This window comes from Hypanus sabinus, chromosome 10, assembly GCF_030144855.1.
Source record: "Hypanus sabinus isolate sHypSab1 chromosome 10, sHypSab1.hap1, whole genome shotgun sequence".
Classification (NCBI taxonomy): domain Eukaryota; kingdom Metazoa; phylum Chordata; class Chondrichthyes; order Myliobatiformes; family Dasyatidae; genus Hypanus; species Hypanus sabinus.
This window is the reverse complement of record NC_082715.1, coordinates 25044665-25063855: the sequence shown is the minus strand read 5'-3', so window position 1 is coordinate 25063855 and position 19191 is coordinate 25044665. Positions and strand designations below refer to the sequence as shown.

Sequence of the window (19191 nt, the reverse complement as noted above, 5' to 3'; positions counted from 1 at the left end):
GTTATATTCCTTCTTTGGCCCTTTATCTCCTCCACCAATCACCTCCCAGCTTCTTCATTCCCCTTGCCCCACCTACCACCTTCCCCCTCACCTTGTCTCACAGCTAGTAACCTGCCACCTAGTAATCCTCCCCTTCCACCCCACTCCTTATTCTGGCTTCTGCACCTTTCCTATCCAGCTACAGAAACGTTTTACCCAGAAACATCAATTGTTTATTTCCCTCCAAGATGCTGCCTGATTTGCTACATTCCTCCAGCATTTTGTTACTCAAGATTACCAACATGGGAAAAATACCACTAAAACCATTAACAACTCAAAAAATGCTGGAGGAACTCGGCAGGTCAGACAGCATCTATGGCAAGGAAAAACAGTCAACGCTTTGGGCTGAGACCCTTCACCAGGAATAAACATCAACTGTTTATTCCTCTACAAAAGATGCTGTCTGATATGTTGAGTTCCTCCAGCATCTTGTATGTGCTGCTCTCGATATCCACTATCTCTTATGTTTGTTAAAACCATGAATTTTAGTTTATCGACCTTGCAATAAATCATTTAAAACCTTCATATCAAAACCAAAGAGCAAAGAGTATTTAGTGAGAAAAGCTGAAATCAAAACAAGTCACAGCAGAGTTTTGAGCAGAGGACATGGTTATAACGCATTTTTGGCTTAAGTCTGTGTAGGAAAGCAGAACACTGGGTGAAGACAATGACTAAGAAAAACCTTCAGCTTTATTTGACTGTTATTGTAGTCAGAATCATGTAAACTTGAATTCAACTACTTGTTTCTACTTGTCTAACACTTCACTTGAATATCAACCATGTACACAGTATTATTTGTACATCTATTACCAGCCTCAATTACAATTATATTTTAAGGGAATTGTAGTCATGTATCTTCTAACTAAATTAAACAAAACAAGAGGGAAAACAATGATTCTAGCTTTGGCTACATAATGAGATAAAACCCAAATTCCTTTGTCTGATTAGAACCAGTTAATTCTCACAGGAAAATGACTTTTATTCACAAGAGGCGTTTTACAAAGGAGAATGAAAGGCCTCCAGCACAACTGGTGCTTGCGATGAGCTCAGATGTCACATTTAACACACCACATGCAAAGGGAGTGAGTCATTTTGAAATTCAACACAAATATTAAAACATAAAAGTAAATTTAATGTTACCACAATCACGTGCAACTTCTACATAAAGAAACCTACAAATTGCAAAAAAGAAAAAGGCTATCTTGCCCAAATGATGGAAATTAAAAATTAGTTCTGATTTTAAACGAGTGCAATTCTGGCTGAGAAATTCTACATTCCTCATTTGCCCTTAAGTTCTTTAAAGAATTGAAGTTGAAAATGTCTAGACTTCTGTCACAGTGCACTGTCCATCAGGGTGCTGCTCCCTGGCTCTGAGACCATTGCTTGTTGCTCCTTCTGGGGATGGCTCACCTCCTGGTATCTCATTCTCCCGCTCATTGGTTGGAGAAACAAGTATTTGCCCACTGAGGGCAATGGCTGTGGATTCCTGGAGCAGGCCGGCATTCTCGTCCTCTGCGTCAGTGCTTGTGGCCGACTCTGTGTTATCATACGACACCCTGGCCGCACTGTGCTCCTCCCCCTCACCTCTGTGATTCCGACTCATCCTGTGGCTACTGAGCTGCAGTTGAGCGAGTGAGTTCACAAGCTGCACATTGACATCCGGGGAAGGTGTGAGTGGGCTCTCTGGCTGGTCAGCTAGGGAGGGTGCCTGTCTGGCTGAAGGCTGCGTTGACGCTGGCGCAGAACCGACACCGGCGGTACTATCTGCTCCATCGGCAGAATTCTCCCTTTCTGAACTCAGCGAACTGGAATCACAGTCTAACCGGAGACCTGCTACTCCCTTCTTGGGAATATCTGCGACATCTCGTTTCATCTTTCTGCGCCGGCCGTGCTCATTACGCCGGAACTGAATCATGTTCTCCAAGTCTGCCACATACAAATACCCAGCGATCAGCATCTCGATCGTCTTCTTGCCTTTTATATGAGCATCCTCCAGCTCCGTGCTTGTGCGTTCGTCGTACTGCCACCAGCCATTCGTGCCTTCGTAGTACCAGGCGTACTCGCCATTGCCCCGGCTCGCTGCCTTCAGCTCTTCAGGGGACAGCAAAGCAGGTTTGTCTAGGAAGTCTTCGGGGATTTCCTGCCGACAAAGGGCACACCGCCTGCTCTGCCACGATGCTCCTTTCACACACAGGAAACAGAAGATATGTTTGCATGGCAGTTTCACAGGGTGAACACAAGTCTGCAGGCAAATAGCACATTCTGGTACAGTCAGGGTTGGTGTTGTGCTTGTGCAGGAGTCACTTAACTTCCGTCCTCCTGGAAGCATGTTTGATGCGTGATCAATGTTCCCGCAGCTAGCCATCCTAATAAAATAAATCAAAACAGAGATTTTGTATCAGAAATGTTAACTTGATTAAAAAGAAAAAAGGAGAACTATTTTCTCTTTGTATGACCACTCAATTAAATTGCACACATCACATGAAATTCAGGTCTGCTTTCTTCCTAGAGGGAGATCAGTCTTTTCAAAAGTAAAATAAATGCAATTTGAAGTTATAAAGACAATACACATCTAATTCAGACAAGTACTGGGGCGGCACAGTAGCATAACGCTATTACAGGTTCAGTACGCCTTATACAAAATCCCAAAACCTCTGGTCTGAATTTTTTTTGAGCACTGACATGGCGTCACAGATGGAAAATTCCACAAGGCACTGGGAAGGTTCCCAGGTGATGCACATCACAGACAGTTCTGAGAAGTGACCTCGCACGTGAACTGAACAGACGTTAATGAAAAATAGAGAAACACCGCATAAAGTGAAAAATGAAGATAGCAATCGTGTATTGAAAGAGTGGAGTAAACATCTGCTGCTTAACAATATGCTGATCATGAAACAAGCAAAGATCTATCATGATGAAGTGAAAATTGAAGGTAATTATTTCATGCACAAAATTATTAAAAATATTATAGCAAAATACCCCCCGTCATAGTTGCTGTGGAATGGGTGGCTGTTTGAAACCTTTGGCGGACATGAAGCCAACTGCAGCGCTGGAACCCGGAAATAGACACCGTCGGGGGCAGTCTTCAACTCCAACCGTCTGAGGAGGACTCAGCTCCATTACATCAGAATGTGAACTATTCACTTTGTGAACTTCACACCAGCTAGATAAGTCACGTAAATGGATCTTGCGTTTAGATTTGGGACCCATTCCCAAGTTATTTCCAAAATCCAGAACACTTCTGGTCCCAAGCATTTTTGATAAGGTAAGCTCAACCCTGTACAATACCAGTGACACATGTTCAATTCCCACTGCAGTAAGGAGTTTGCACATTTTCCCTGTGCACATGGGTTTCCTCCCATAATTGAAAGATGTATGGGTTAGCAGGTTAATTGGTCACATGGATGTAATTAGGTGGTGAGCGCTTGTTGGGCCAGAAGAGCCTGTTACCATGTTGTATCTCTAAATAAATTTTTTTTAAAAAATAATCAAATAACCCACTGCAGCAAAATCTTCAATGGCACAAGTTAGAAATTGGAACATCAGTAGTATAATGGCTGGCTACACATTTCTACCAGCAGGATAAATATTGTTATTTATTTAGAGATACAGCATGGAATTGGCCCTCTTCCGGCCCTTTGAGAAACCCCCGAAAATCCCGATTTAACCCTAATCTAATCACGGGACAATTTACAATGACCAATTAACCTACCCGGTAGGTCCTTTGGACTGTGGGAGGAAAGTGAGGCACCCAGGGAAAACCCACGCACTCCATGGGGAGGACGTACAAATTCCTTACAGAGGACGCCAGGATTGAATTCCAAACTCTGATGCCCGGAGCTGTAATAGCATTGCAATAACCCCTACGCCATCGTGGCACCCACAGGGGGGGCAAGAAATATCAGGAATTAAATGAATTCTGGTGGGCTAATTTCTGGAGAGAATTAAGTTAGATGGAAGTAATTAAGTAAAAACAGTGTTTTGCACCTCATGATATTTCATAGTTCCTAAGATTTCTCTCATCTCCCAGGAAAGCATTTTCAGAAGACTGTTTTGAGATGTACATGATTTTAAAGGGAAACTAAATTCATTAATGCCCAGTGACTTCTCGCGTATAGCTTATGTCAATGTAGATATAAAAATGCAGCCTCATACTCCAATTGCCAAAAGTAGCATGCAAAAATACTGGCTCAATTTGAAATAATATTTCATTTTTTTCCCCCAATCAATCTTATAAAAATCAATAGGAAGCTTCTATTCTGCTTTGACATTGGACTGGAATATTTAAAAGACATAGGATTCTTGCATATAAACTGATGACCCTGCTGCAGAAGAAAATAAGCATCTGGGTGCTATATTTTAGAGGAGCTATGCTTTTGGGTGGCAGTATAGAGATACACCTCAACCAAAGGAGGTGCAGAGTGCTCCTTCCCTCTGCTAGCCTGCAGATCACCCTTGGGCAAAATGAAGCACCCAATTAGGTCACGATCAGGGTCATGTGAAGCCATGGGAGCAGGTGATGGATGGTCGTATGAGCAACCACAGAAATGGTTTGTCATTGCCTTCTTCTCGGCAGTCTTTGCAAGACAGGTGACCCCAGCCATTATCAGTACTCTTCAGAGATTGTTTGCCTGGCGTCAGTGGTTGCTTAACCTGGACTTATGATGTGCACCAGCTGCTCATACGACCATCCACCACCTGCTCCTGTGACTTCACGTGACCCTGATCCGGGAGCTAAGCAAGTGCTACATCTTACCCAAGGGTGGCCTCCAAGCTAGCAAAGGGAAGAAATACTTTACACCTCCTTTGGTCGATTACCTCCACCCCATTAAGTGAATATAGTAGACATTATTTCAAGCAAGAACCAGTCTTTAGTTCTTAATGTAAAATGAATTGCAAGCAGTAAATTGTTTGTACAGTACTGTAATTCCAATGTATATCTTACGTATTTATATTTATTGCGTTTTTTAATTATGTTCTTTATCTTCTTGTGACTGCACTGTATTAGATCTGGAATAACAATTATTTTTTTCTCTTTTAGACCTGTATATTGGAAATGATATTAAGTAATCTTGAATGTACACTTATTTTTATGAAAGGGGAAATGTATTATTACAAATTTTATGTAAATATATGTCAAAAGACTATCTGTTTAAGCACTTGCCCACCAACAGTATCATCAGGAATTATGAATTTTTGTTTCTACATCATAGCACTTTTGATTTTATGCTGGTCCCATATAATTTTCAAATCACGCACAACTTTTGATTGCTTGGTTTCTTTACTGTTTACTGTGGCCCTCAACTGGGCTGCAGTTCCACAGGCAAAAGCAGTAATTTGCTTTCCAACATGACATATGGAAGTATAAAGGTTCCCAATGGCCGTCCCGAGGCAATGAGGTGAAGCCATGATCTTTGAGGACTATGAAAATTTTTTAACCAAACTTAACAACTAATGCTTACAATTTGAGATTTTAGGGGATATGAAATAGTGGGGCTGTTGGAGGACAGTGACCAGAAGTTTCAAATGCTGAACTACTCCTTGAAGGAATGCAAGACTCCTTGGAACAGCAAAGCACAGAAACTGCAGAACATTCTTTAATATCAAATTTATTTTTCATGGAAGTCAAGCAGGGGTTACTTCAGGGATTCCCAACCTTTTTAATGCCATGGTCCCTTACCATTAACTGAGGGGTCAGGTTGTAAAGCTCTAGATTATTTCATAGATGAAGTACTACTACCAACTCACATGTATATCCACATTACTTTCTCTCCCAAAAGGTTTTATGAAAGGCAAGCCCACAATATACCAGCCTGCTCTTTTTAGAGAATTAAGCTTCTAAACTTCTTCTCACTTTCTAAACAGACTAAAATGGTCAATTGAAACCTCCTGAATTTCCAGGATATTCTTGCTGGGTAAGGCTTTCATTAGGAGCAAGTCAATGATTTGCTTCAAGAAAATGATTTGACATTATATGGAGATTTTTTTCCTACAGATGTCACACATATTTGTAGTTCTCTGTCATGTTTGAACTCACTCAAAAAAACTAAACTGTAAGAGAATCAAGCCATAAAGATTAACTTTATTAGAAATTTTACTGTGGTATTCCATATAGTACTTAGATTGATCTTGGAGTAGGTTTAAAGTTCAGCACTGCACTATGTTCCAGGTACCTGCTGTCCCTGCCCTGGGCAACCTACAATGGCTTCCACCATCAATAATCTCTCCAGTCAATCTGACCTAGCCAGTGAAACTGGTCAGAAAGATTACAAATACAACTGAGAAATAGTCCAGCATATAAAATTTCAAGTTATCACTGTTTAACTTCCTTCAAATCTAGCCAATATCAATCAACTCCTTCATACCTGCAACAAGCTCTCCAAACTTGCCCACCTGTGGACAACCTATTTCATCTGCTTGCTTATCCTTTGTCATTGCTTGCAATTCTACCTTTGCTATTTCCCTCTCACTCTGGAATTTCATCTGTAAACATGCAAAACTTTATCCAGTTCATTATTAAAAATGAGCTATCAGGATACTTGGAGGCGCATGATAAAACAGGCTGAAGTCAGATTTCCTTGAGAGCAAGTCTTGCCGGACAAACTTGTTGAAATTTCTTGACGAAATTACAGGCAGAATAGACAAAGGAGAGTTACTGGATGTTGCTTACTTGGATTTTCAGAAAACCTTTGACAAGGTACAGCTGTTAAACAAGAGCCCATGGTATTACAGGAAACATAATAGAATGAACAGAAGAACGGCTACTGGCAGAAGGTAGAGTAAACACGAGGAAATCTGCAGATGCTGGAAATTCAAACATTGACACACACAAAATGCTGGTAGAACACAGCAGGCCAGGCAGCACCGATAGGGAGAAGCGCTGTCGACATTTCAGGCTGAGACCCTTCGTCAGGACTAACCGAAAGGAAAGACGGTTTGAGACGAAGGGTCTCGGCCCGAAACGTCGACAGCACTTCTCCCTATCCATGCTGCCTGGCCTGCTGTGTTCTACCAGCATTTTGTGTGTGTTGTTGGCAGAAGGTAGAGAGTGGGAATTTTCTGGTTGGCTGCCAGTGACTATGGGTGTTCCACAGGAGTCAATGTCAGAGCTGCTCCTTCTCAAGTTATACATTAATGATCTCAATAACAGAATTGATGGCTTTGTGGCCAAGTTTGAGATGATAAAAAGATAGGTATAAAGGCAGAAGGTGTCAAGGAAGCAGGGAGTCTGCAAAAAGACTTGGGCAAATCAGGAGACTGAGCAAAGAAGTAGCAGATGGAACTCAGTGTACGGTCTTGCACTTTCATAGAAGGAATAAAAGTATAAGCTATTTCTAAATGAGGAGCGAATTCAGAGTTTGCAGGTGCAAGGGACTTTGGAGTCACAGTGCAGGATTCCCTATAGGTTAAATCGCAGGCCTGGTCTGTAATAAGGAAGGCAAATGCAATGGTTAAAACACAAGAGCAAGGATGTAATGTTGAGGCTTTATAAGGTATTTGTCAGGCTACATTTGTGAACAGCTTTGGGCCCCTTATTTAAAAGATATGCTAGCATTGGAGAGGGTCTGCAGGTGGCTTTCAAAAATGATCACAGGAATTCTTGTAGGTGTTCTTGTACATCAGTCAATGAAAGCAAGCATGCAGGTACAGCAGGCAGTGAAGAAAGCTAATGGCATGCTGGCCTTTATAACAAGAGGAATTGAGTATAGGAGTAAAGAGGTCCTTCTGCAGCTGTACAGGGCCCTGGTGAGACCCCACCTGGAATATTGTGTGCAGTTTTGGTCTTCAAATTTGAGGAAGGACATTCTTGCTATTGAGGGAGTGCAGCGTAGGTTCACAAGGTTAATTCCCGGAATGGCGGGACTGTCATATGTTGAAAGATTGAAGTGACTGGGCTTGTATACGCTGGAATTTAGAAGGATGAGAGGGGATCTGATTGAGACATATGATTATTAAGGGATTGGACATGCTTGAGGCAGGAAGCATGTTCCCGCTGATGGGTGAGTCCAGAACTAGAGGCCACAGTTTAAGAATAAGGGGTAGGCCATTTAGAACTGAGATGTGGAAAAACTTTTTCATCCAGAGAGTGGTGGATATGTGGAATGCTCTGCCCCAGAAGGCAGTGGAGGCCAAGTCTCTGGATGCATTCAAGAGAGAGTTAGATAGAGCTCTTATAGATAGCGAGGTCAAGGGATATGGGGAGAGGGCAGGAACGAGGTACTGATTGTGTATGATCAGCCATGATCACAGTGAATGGCAGTGCTGGCTAGAACGGCCGAATGGCCTACTCCTGCACCTATTGTCTATTGAATGAAAGGATTAACATTAGAGGAGTGTTTGATGGCCCCGGGTCTGTAATCACTGGAGTTTAGAAGAATGAGGGGAATCTCATTAAAATCTATCAAATATGGAGCAATACTTGCTGGAGTTTAGAAGAATGGGGTGGGGGGGGGGGGGGGGTGAGAGAACCTCATTAAAATTTAATGAACACTGAAATGTCTAGCAAGAGTGGACACAGAGAGGATGTTTTGAATAGTGGGAGAGTCTACGACCAGAGAGCACAGCCTCAGAATAGAAGCACGTCCTTTTTGAACAGAGGTGAAAAGGATTTTTTTTAGCCACAGTGCGGAATCTGTGGAATTCATTGCCACAGACGGTTGCATGGGCAAGTGATTTGGGTATATTTGAAATAGAGATAGACAAATTTTTGATTAGTAATGGCATGATAGGTTATGAGGAAAAGGCAGGAGAATGGGGTTGAGTGGGAAAATAAATCAGCCATGATAGAATGGCAGAGCAGACATTGGACCAAATGGCCTAATTCTGCTTCTGACTTATGGTCTGAACTATTTCCTCTAATAGTTCGTTAAAACACAATCTCTGAATAAGTTGTTGATGAATTTTTCTAATATCACATTTGACTCTGGATCTGGTTTTCTGTCAGTTTTCAAAACATTTACAGATGTCAATGTGAAATGAGAGTTCCAGAAGTAGGTAACAATGCAATAAAATAGGGATGTCAAACAAGGGGTAGAGTAGGACATGCACACTAAAATGGTGGGACAGTAAAGAATGCTGATGAACAAAGGTGCCTTGCATGGAAGTCTGTAGTTCCACAAGGACTGGAACACATAGGAGCAGAGTTAAGCCATTCCGTAATGGCTGATCTATTATCCCTCTGAACCCCATTCTCATGCTTTCTCCTTGACATCCAGACTAATCAAGAACCATTAACCTCTGCTTTAGATATGCTCAATGACTTGGTCTCCACAACTGTCTGTGGTAATTAATTCCACACATTCACTAACCTCAGGTTGAAGACATTTTTCCTCATCTGTTCTAATGGACGCCCCTCTGAGGCTGGGCTCTCTGGTCCTAGAGTGAAGAACACATATATGCCATGCTTGTCTTCAGAGGTCAGAGCTAGAATATGAAAGTTGGGACATTATGTTGCCACTTTACAAAATGTGATTTGACTGTACTTATGTAACCATGGGCAGTTCTAATCACCATTCTATACATGTGTTTGTACTGGACAGGGTGCAGAGGAGATTCACCAGTCTGTTGCCCAGACTGGAGTAATTTAGTTAAGGGAGAAACTGAGTAGTTTTCCCTGGAGTGTAGGAGGCTGAGAGCAAACCTGATAGAAGTATATCGTAGCCAGAATCATTCCCACTACCCCCCCCCCCACATGGTAGTGATAGCAAAAACAAGAGAGGAAGAAGTTTTAAAGATGATTTGAGGGAAATTGATATCTGAAACTCACCATCAGAGGATGTGGTGGTGTAGTCAGATACATTCCCAAGGTTTAGGAGATATTTAGACAAGCCTTTAAACAGATAGGGCAGAGAAGGATATGGATCAAGTGTGGGCAACTGGAATGAACACCGATGGGCAAAAGATTGACACTGGCATAAGGACACAGGAACAGAAACAAGCCATTTGCCCCATCAAGTTTGCTGCGCACTGCAGTATTGCTGGCAAAAGGTTACATTTCTATACTGCTATGATGAATGTAAAATGATATATCACAGTAATTAAATTACTTCAGGTTTTTCAAAAATAGAATAGCTGCTGTGATAAGATTTAAGTTATTTGTTGAATGGCAAAGTTAATTCTGGCTCTAAATTCCAACACAATGCAAGGTAAATTTAACTTGTTGGTACCCTGTACTTATCTATGGCATGACCTGACTGGATGGCATGCAAACAAAATCATTTTACTATAACACACACAAAATACTGGAGGAACTCAGCAGGTCAGGCAGCATCTATGGAATTCAATTAACAGTTGACATTTCGACCCTTCTTCATGACTGGAAAGGAAGCCCGAATAAAATGGGGAGGGGAAGGAGGATAGCTAGGTGATTGATGAAGCCAGGTGAATGGGAAAGGTAAAGAGCTGGAGAGGAAGGAATCTGGTAGGAGAGCCCAGTGGACCATAGGAGAAAGGGAAGGAAGACGGGCCCCAGGGGCTGGTGATAGGCAGGTGAGAAGTGGTAAGAGGCCTGAGTGGGAATAGAAGAGGGGAGGGAGATGGAATTTTTTTTTAAACTGGAAAGAGAAATTGATATTCATGCCAACAGGTTGGAAGCAACCCAGACGAAGTACAAGGTATTGCTCCTCCATCCTGAGGGTGGCCACGGACCACAGAGGAGACCACGGACTGACACATTAGAACGGAAATAGGAATCAGAATTAAAATTTGATCACTGGGAAGTTCTGCCTTTTGGTGGATGGAATGGAGGTGCTCATTGAAGTGGTTCCCCCAATTTATGACGAGTCTCACCAACGTAGAGCAGGCAACATTAGGAGTACTGGACTGTATTTCAGCACATGTGACATTGATATACCAATTCCAATTGGAGTTCACACCACGGCTCTCAATTGAAAGAACATATGTGTGAGGACACATGGATTTCACCGCTTATTACATCACTTTTTAATAAAAGTCGTTTGCTTTCCAATATATAGCAAGTAACTTAAGTCCAAATGTTAATCAACAGAATGCATTCAATAGTAAATATTAAATTCAAAGATCCATGATAAATTGAATAAAATTTAAAACCAATTTACCTTCATCCCACCTCCTGTGCTTCTCACCTTTATCAATATTTTGAAGACTTAGTCAATGAGTTTATTACTCAATGAGCATTTTGATGTCAGTTCTAAATTTCAAGTTTTATCAGTTCCAACGTGTAACTTCTTGTTCCATTCTAGCATTTTAGTTTGAACTATCTACAGAACAGGTTTTAATGTCTGCTGTTGGCTCTACTAAAGATGACAATGTCCTTGTGAAAATTGATATTACTTCAGTTTCTCTTGGTAACAAGCAAAGAGAAGCTAAGAAGATAATGGAGATAATAGTCAAGTTACTGGTGGTGATTATCCAACTGTGGCTTTTTAGATGGTAACAGGGAACTAGGCCTGTTCAATCTCTAAGTTAAAAGTAAATTTATTATTACAATAGACATATGAATCATATACAACTGCCAGATTAGTTTTCTTGCGGGCAAACCCAAGAAACAAAATAGAATTAATGAAAGACCGCACCCAACAGGATAGACAAGCAACCAGTGTGCAAAGGACAACAAATAGTGCAAATACAAAAGAAAAGATATAATTAATAATTAAGCAATAAATATCAAGAACAAGAGATGAAGAGTCCTTGAAAGTATGTCCATAGGTTTTGGGAACAGTTCAGTGATGGGATGAGTGAGGTTGAGTGAAGTTATCCCCACTGGTTCAAGAGCTTGGTGGTTGAGGAGTAGTAACTGTTTCTGATTTGTCACCAAGTTTGGTTTGGCCAACGACAGTGGCGTCATCAGCAAACTTAAATATGGCATTGCTGCTGTGCTTAAGTCATAAATATGAAGAGAATAGAGCAGGGGGCTAAGCACAGAGCCTTGTGGTGCACCTGTGCTGATGGAGATAGTAGGTGAGATGCTGTTACCAGCTCCAACTTGACTGGGGTTTGTAAGTCTAGAAATCAAGGATCCAAACTGCATAAGGAGATATTGAGGCTAAGATCTTGAAGCTTATTGATTAGCTTCAAGGGGATGAAAAGTGTTGAATGCTGAGCTGTCGTCGATAAGGAGCATCCTTGTAATCTAGATGTTCCAGGGTTGAGTGAAGAGCCAATGAAGTGGCATCTGTTGTGCCAGTAGGCGAATTGGAGTGGCAGTCTTACTCGGGAGTGGAACTGGGTCACGTCAAAGACTGCTGATAGCTCAAGATGGGTGAGGAAAGATTAATGTTGCAAGTAATCACTGCACTACCATGAAAAAGGTGGAAATGTAACTGAAAGTGATTGGTTTCTTCGTCTCATTACTACCATCAGGGAGAAAGTACAGGAGGCTGAAGACAAACATTCAACATTTTAAGAACAGGTCTCCCCTCTGCCATCATATATATTTATAAATGACCCATGAACACTATTTAGCTCTGTTTATCTTTAAATTTCTTGTTGCAACTTACATTAAGTACATGTATTGCACTATACTGCTGACACAAAACAAATTTTGTGACCTATCAGCGAAACTAAATTTGTTTCTGATTTTGATGCTGGAAATCAGTTGGAATGTAACATTTTCCAAGGAATGAGAAGGAAAGGAAGAGGCAAAGAGATGGAACACCAAATTTACAAAAGAGTGGTTTGCATGCATAATTGAACATAGGAATCTGACAGAAAGATCAAATGAGGCAGAGTTGAAGCAATGAAAATATTTTTATGAAGATAGGGTAAAACACCTCTTTGCAGTGACAACTTCAAATGTCAACATATGAGGTGGCTGGGAAACCACTGTCAGCTTGTAAAGAAAATAAACTGAACAGCTTCTCTTACCCTCTGTCCAAATTACGGGTTCCTTCCACTACAAAAGCAATAAATATGTCTCTCAGAGCTACCATTAAACTAAACAAAAATGTAGAAACCCTAGAAGAGCTACAAGATCTTATTTTATTTTGATATGTAGGAGTATTGCTTCAGCTATGCTATGCAAAATGTAACATATAGCAGCAATTTTTATTAACATTGATAGGGTCTTGTGATTCAAAGAGTATGGAATGCAATGTATAAAATGATCTATATTGTTCATATGAGAACAGATTTAGTGTTAATACCTTAGCCACGATCCTAGCACAAATTTCACTCGGTAATTCAGAAAAGCTTACTAACACCAGCTTCCGTGTTGGCTGGGATCTCACCTCTGGCACACCACAGGGCCTTGGTCCAACTACACTGTGGCATCCTGGGATCACTATGGTAGCATGGGGTGCAAGAATGTAAAACGACAAGGGAAAAGAAAAAAAAGAGGATAGGGTCAGGGGGAAGACAGGTTGCAGATGTATTTACATAAATAGAAAAGCCTGCACCTCCTCTAAAAAATTGAGCTGTTTAACTGGGAATGATATGAACAGGCAGAAATAGGGCTGGATTAAGCATTAAATATCAGTACTTTAAGAAGTTCTATTTAATTCCACAAATGAACAACCAAAACCAATCAAGCATTCTAATGACCTTATCTCATATTTAATTTCAAAGCATTCTGATGCTTCTTCATAGACACAGGAAACAACAGCATAGAAAGAGGCCCTTTGGCCTATCCAGTCTATGGCGAACCATTTACTGCCTAGTCCCTCGACCTACACTATAACATAGCCTTCCCATCATGTGCCTATCCAAACATCTCTTAAAACGTTGAAATCCAACCCACACTCACCACTTGCGCTGGCAGCTCGTTCCACACTCTCACCACCCTGAGTGAAAAAGTTTCCCCTCATGTTCTCCTTAAACATTTCAGCCTTAACCCATGATCTCTAGTTGTAGTCCCATCCAGTCTTACTGGAAAAAGCTTGCTTGCATTTACCCATCTATACCCCTCATAATTGTGTATACCTCTATCAAACCTCCCATACATGCCAATTTTAAGAGACAGTATTCTATTCCTCACAGTAATTATTTTCTAATACATGTCCACAGAATAGATCCCTGGTTGTTTTTATTCCAAACCCTCTAAAGAAAATGAAAGGCAGTGTGTAAACAATACCTTGATTTTACATTCACCCACGAATTCTTCCTCCAAAACCTATTACAAGGCTTATCATAGAATAGTGGCTGTGGATACACTTAAGTCCAAACTTAAGCAAAGAGCCAGAGGTTAGGTGAATCCGTAGATTTTTAAAATTTGAGTTGGATATCTGCCTTTTTGATGTTTTATATTCTGCGTTTTTCGCTCTTTTTTTGCCATTTGCGCAATTAGTTCTTTTTTTTTGCGCGTTGGGTGTTTGATGTTTTCTCTAAACAGTTCCATGGTGTTTCTTTGTTTCGTGGGTGTCTGTGGGAAGACAAATTTTATGGTTGTATATTGTGTACATATTTTGAAAATAAATGTACTTTGAATCTTTTGCTTGTGTGCCTCTACCACTTTATCTACCTCTTGCTATCACTCCCACTCAGAATCAGGTTTAATATCACTGGCATATGTGGTGAAGTTTGTTGTTTTGCCTCAGCAGTACAGTGCAATACACTAAAAACCAAATTGTATATATATTTATTGTACTTTTTATTTTTCTATTCTGACTGGGAGTGAAAGCAACTCAAATTTTAAAATTCGAGATTTACCAAACCTCAGGCTCCTGCATCCCAGCGGCAAAATAAAAAACACAAAAACAAAGCAATGCCCAAAATGTCAACTACTTTTTTCTCCCCCCTATAGATGCTGCCTGGCTTGCTGAGTTCTTCCAGAATTTTGTGTGTTACAAAGAAAGTACAGCTTTAAGACAGGATTTTGAGGATTCGTTTGAAATTATTACAATACAAAATATCTAAATATCTTCCCACCTCCAGCACCCAATAGGCTTAACAGCTGACGTGTACAAGAAGCTGAAACAGAAATGGTGGAAACACTCAGCAGATCACACAGCATCTACAGAGAAACAGTTATTTGTTTCACAGTACTGTCTTTCATCAAAATGTGAGAAAAGTTAGAAATGCAACAGATTTGAGTTGATAGGCAGAGAAAGAAGGGAAGTTGAGTAACACAGGGAAAGAGCAAAAGGCAAGGCTTACAATAGGATGCAAGTTCCAAGAGTTTAAAACAAAAGACCAATGCACAAAGGATCACAATGTAAAAGGAACAACGTTGGGCGAGGGGATGACAGAATAATGAAAATTAGCTGATTTTCAAAAGAATACTCAAAACATCGGTTATAATGTTGCATCTCGAAAGAATTATGAAAAAAAAATTTTGTTTGTCTGCAACATCCTGAATTGTGGCAACTGCAACATACTAGAAATACAACACAAGAAAGCAGGGGTGACTGAGAGGCAAATTAGAATATCATAGAATCTTCACTTCGTTGTTGAAAGGGGCAGGGGCAGATCGTTTGATACACCGTGGCAAAAATAATATACAGTAGGATCCATCAAATGCGTAAAACTGGTGACTGGAATGCGTATGTTTCCTAGTTTTTTGGGGGCGGGGAGGAGAGGAGTAAGAGTTTAAAACGGAAGCGCTGTACATGAAAAGGCCAATAAGAAATGTACTGTAATCATGGCCTCACATTGATGAAAAAGAAAACATATCAAAACCACCTGCCCGGAAGTTCATATCGCCAAAACAGATGAGGCTGCGCCACTCGGAGAAAATATCTTACGGGAATCGAGATGGGAGATAGTGTAAACAAGGTTTTTAAGGGAATCCGTGAACTTTTAATTGATAACCAATAATCGAAATGGAGTACAAGAAAACAGTGACGGAACATTTACAGCACTTAACGGTGGGTCCAGGCCCCCCAGTTTATGCGGCCGGCGAACGTGTTTGGTTGTTTTCGGTCGGAGATTTGTTAAAGGGAAAGGTTCCGGCGACAAATGAACCCGTTAGCCCCGTTTGGAGCAACGTAAATATCGGGAGGTGGACGCTAACCTGGGTTAGGAAAGACTCCCAAACAATCGAGAGAGAGAGGGAGGGAGAGAAAGACGGAAGAAGTTCCTGCAATGCTGCTGAATCCAGCCGCCTGTCGGATACGCGGTGAAGAGACTCCAGGCCGCGTCCGACTGGAACTCCCGGACAGTGTCAGCGTGTTGCACTGGAACTCCCGGCCAGTGTCAGCGTGTTGCACTGGAACTCCCGGACAGTGCCAGCGTGTTGCACTGGAACTCCCGGACAGTGTCAGCGTGTTGCACTGGAACTCCCGGACAGTGTCAGCGTGTTGCACTGGAACGCGGACTCCCAGTGCGCCGTCGTCGCCGGCAGGCGGGCGATGGGGAGTGTTGCTTCTTTATGAGCTAAACAATGAGAGGACCCGCTGGCCGATGGATCACTTACCCAGGGCCGCTCCGCCACGGTGCCCGCTCTATCACACCAAGCCAAACTAAACGCCCGCCTGTCGCCGGCCTAACTCCGCTGCCGCCGCCGCGCACTTTGCGGCGTTGTCGCGATGTCCGCACGTCAGCTCCGCAAAGCGTGCGCCCCGCCGCGGGAACTCCGGCGGCCGAGCGGCACCAGGTCGCGGCGCGATAGGCTGTGGAGGCCGGGTCTCGGCGCACGTCACGGGTCGGTAAGTGGAGCTGTTCCCGACCGTCGACACGCCCACGAAACGCTGGGAGGAACGCACCAGGTCGGGGGAAATAGACGATCGTCAGAGTTTAGCATTTTGCGTATGTTGCTCAACATCTTTTGCATTAGCCTGCACACACAAAATGCTGGAGGAACTCAACAGGCCAGGCAGCATCGATGGGGTCGGCGTTGTGGCGTCCAAGTCATTGGGTGTATTTAAGGCATAGGTTCTTGATTCTTGGTCAAAGGATGGGGGTGAGAGGAAATAATATATCTGCCATAATTTGATGACAAAACAGTTAATGGGCCGAATGGCCTAATTCTGCTCTGATGTCAAAGTAAATTTGTTATCAAAGTACTTAAAGTATATGTCACCAAATACTAACCTGAGATTCATTTTCTTGCAAGTATTGACAGTAGAATTTGTGGAAAAACCACACACGGACTGACAAGCAAGCAATGTGTCAAAAGACAATCTGTGCAAATATAAATAAATCATATTGAGAACATGAGTTGTAGAGTCCTTGAAAGTGAGTTCAGTGGTCAGTTCAATGTTATTGAGTGAAGTTGTCCAGGCTGGTTCAGGAAGCTGATATTTGAATGGTGATAACTATTCCTGCACCAACGGCTCCTGTACCTCCCTGGTGGTAGCAGGGAGAAGAGAGCAAAGCCTAGCTGGTGGGCATTTCTTGTGGCAGCTCTCTTTGTAGATGTGCTCAATGGTATCTTATGGTCAATGGGATTTTCAGTATCTCAATATTTTTACATTTGAAATATTTATTCTTCAACTGCTGTCTTTTGAGGAAGATGATTCCAAAGATGCACTCTCAGGGGAAATGATTCATCGCTGTTTTAAAAAGGCCTTTAAATCCAAGTTCAAATTTAAATGTCATTCAACCGTACATGAATACAGCCAAATGAAGCAGTATTACTCTGGGGCCAAGGTGCAAAACTGTCATGCACAGCACAAGGTGCATACAAGCACATACGTACAAGATACAGCAGCTGTAAAGTAGTCACACACAAAAAAATAGTCCAACTCCCTGAGTTAATGAAGGTATCAGAATCAGGTTTAATATCACTGGCATGTGTTGTGAAATTTGTTGACTTAGCAGCAGCAGTTCAATGCAATGCATGATAATATAGAAAGAAGATAAGTAAATCAACTATAGTAAGCATATGTACACATTTGTATATTAAATAGTTAAATTAAAAATAGTGCAAAATCAGAAATAATAAGTGAAGTAGTGTACAGGTGTTCAATGTCCATTTTGGACTCGTAAGGCAGAGGGGAAGAAACTGTTTCTGAATCGCTGAGTGTATGCCTTCAGGTTTCTGTACCTCCGTCCTGGCAGTAACAATGAGAGCAAGGCATGGCGTGGGTGACGGATGTCCTTAATGATGGACACTGCCTTTCTGAGGCACTGCTTCTTGAAGATGTCTTGGATACTACGGAAGCTAGTACCCATGATGCCCATGATGGAATTGACTAATTTTACAGCTTTTTGTAGCTTCTTTCAATCCTGTGCAGTAACCCCCCCCCCCTCCATACCAGACAGAGATGTAGCCTGTCAGAATGATCTCCACAGTTGAAGCTTTCAAGTGTCTTGGGTGACAAATCAAATCTCCTCACACTCCTAATGAAATACAGCTGCTGTCTTGCCTTGTTTATAGCTGCATTGATATAGAATCATAGAAACATAGAAAACCTAGAAAGCTGTGCTGAACATGTGCCTACCTTAGAACTACCTAGGCTATATCCACATCCCTCTATTTTTCTAAGCTCCATGTAGCCATCCAGGAGTCTCCTGAAAGACTCTATCATATCTGCCTCCACCACCGTTGCTGGCAGCCCTTTCCATACACTCACCACTGAGTAAAAAAACTTACCCCTGACATCTCCTCTGTACCTACTCCCCAGCACTGTAAACCTGTGACCCCTTGTGGCAACCATTTCAGCCCTGGGAAAAAGCTTCTGACTATCCACATGATAAATGCCTCTCATCATCTTATATACCTCTATCAGGTCACCACTCTTCCTCCATCGCTCCAGGGAGAAAAGGCCGAGTTCACTCAACCTATTTTCATAAGGCATGCTCCCCAAGCTAGGCAACATCCTTGTAAATCTCCTCTGCACCCTTTCTATGGTTTCCACGTTCCTTCCTGTAGTGAGGCGACCAGAACTGAGCACAGTACTCCAAGTGGAGTCTGACCAGGGTCCTATATAGCTGCAACATTACTTCTCGGCTCTTAAACTCAATCCCACGATTGATGAAGGCCAATGCACCATATGCCTTCTTAACCACAGAATCAACCTGCTATGGAATCGGATCCCAAGATCACTCTGATCCTCCACGCTGCCAAGAATCTTACCATTAATGCTAAATTCTGCCATCATATTTGACCTACTAAGATGAACCACACTTATCTGGGTTGAACTCCATCTACCACTTCTCAGCCCAGTTTTGCATACTATCAATGTCCCGTTGTAACCTCTGACAGCCCTCCACACTATTCACAACACCCCCAATCTTTGTGTCATCAGCAGATTTACTAACCCATCCCTCCAGTTCCTCATCCAGGTCATTTATAAA

At 42.0% G+C, this 19191-nt stretch overlaps 1 protein-coding gene and 1 long non-coding RNA gene across 6 annotated transcripts in view; one reads left to right on the top strand and one right to left on the bottom strand.

Annotated features, from left to right (window-relative positions):
• Nucleotides 1–711: 711 nt before the first annotated feature.
• rnf146 (ring finger protein 146) lies at nt 712–16575 on the bottom strand. 3 transcript variants are annotated; one of them, XM_059981515.1, is made up of 3 exons: nt 16367–16504; nt 9348–9414; nt 712–2405 (listed from the first exon to the last, which is right to left on the bottom strand). In XM_059981515.1, exons 2-3 carry the CDS (start codon nt 9371–9373, stop codon nt 1361–1363), a joined length of 1071 nt encoding a protein of 356 aa, XP_059837498.1. In that variant the 5' UTR covers nt 9374–9414; nt 16367–16504; the 3' UTR covers nt 712–1360. The 3 variants fall into 3 exon arrangements, with proteins under 3 accessions (XP_059837498.1, XP_059837499.1, XP_059837500.1); XM_059981516.1 differs by having other exon boundaries at nt 9348–9462; nt 16367–16488; XM_059981517.1 differs by lacking the exon at nt 9348–9414 and having other exon boundaries at nt 16367–16575.
• Nucleotides 16463–19191, top strand: part of LOC132400508 (uncharacterized) — a 42617-nt gene continuing 39888 nt past the window's right edge. Inside the window, exon 1 of one of the 3 annotated variants that reach the window (XR_009514274.1) lies at nt 16463–16598. This is a non-coding gene — a long non-coding RNA (uncharacterized LOC132400508). Of the gene's footprint in view, nt 16699–19191 lie in introns of all 3 variants that reach the window. The other 2 variants (XR_009514273.1, XR_009514272.1) reach the window with 2 other exon arrangements.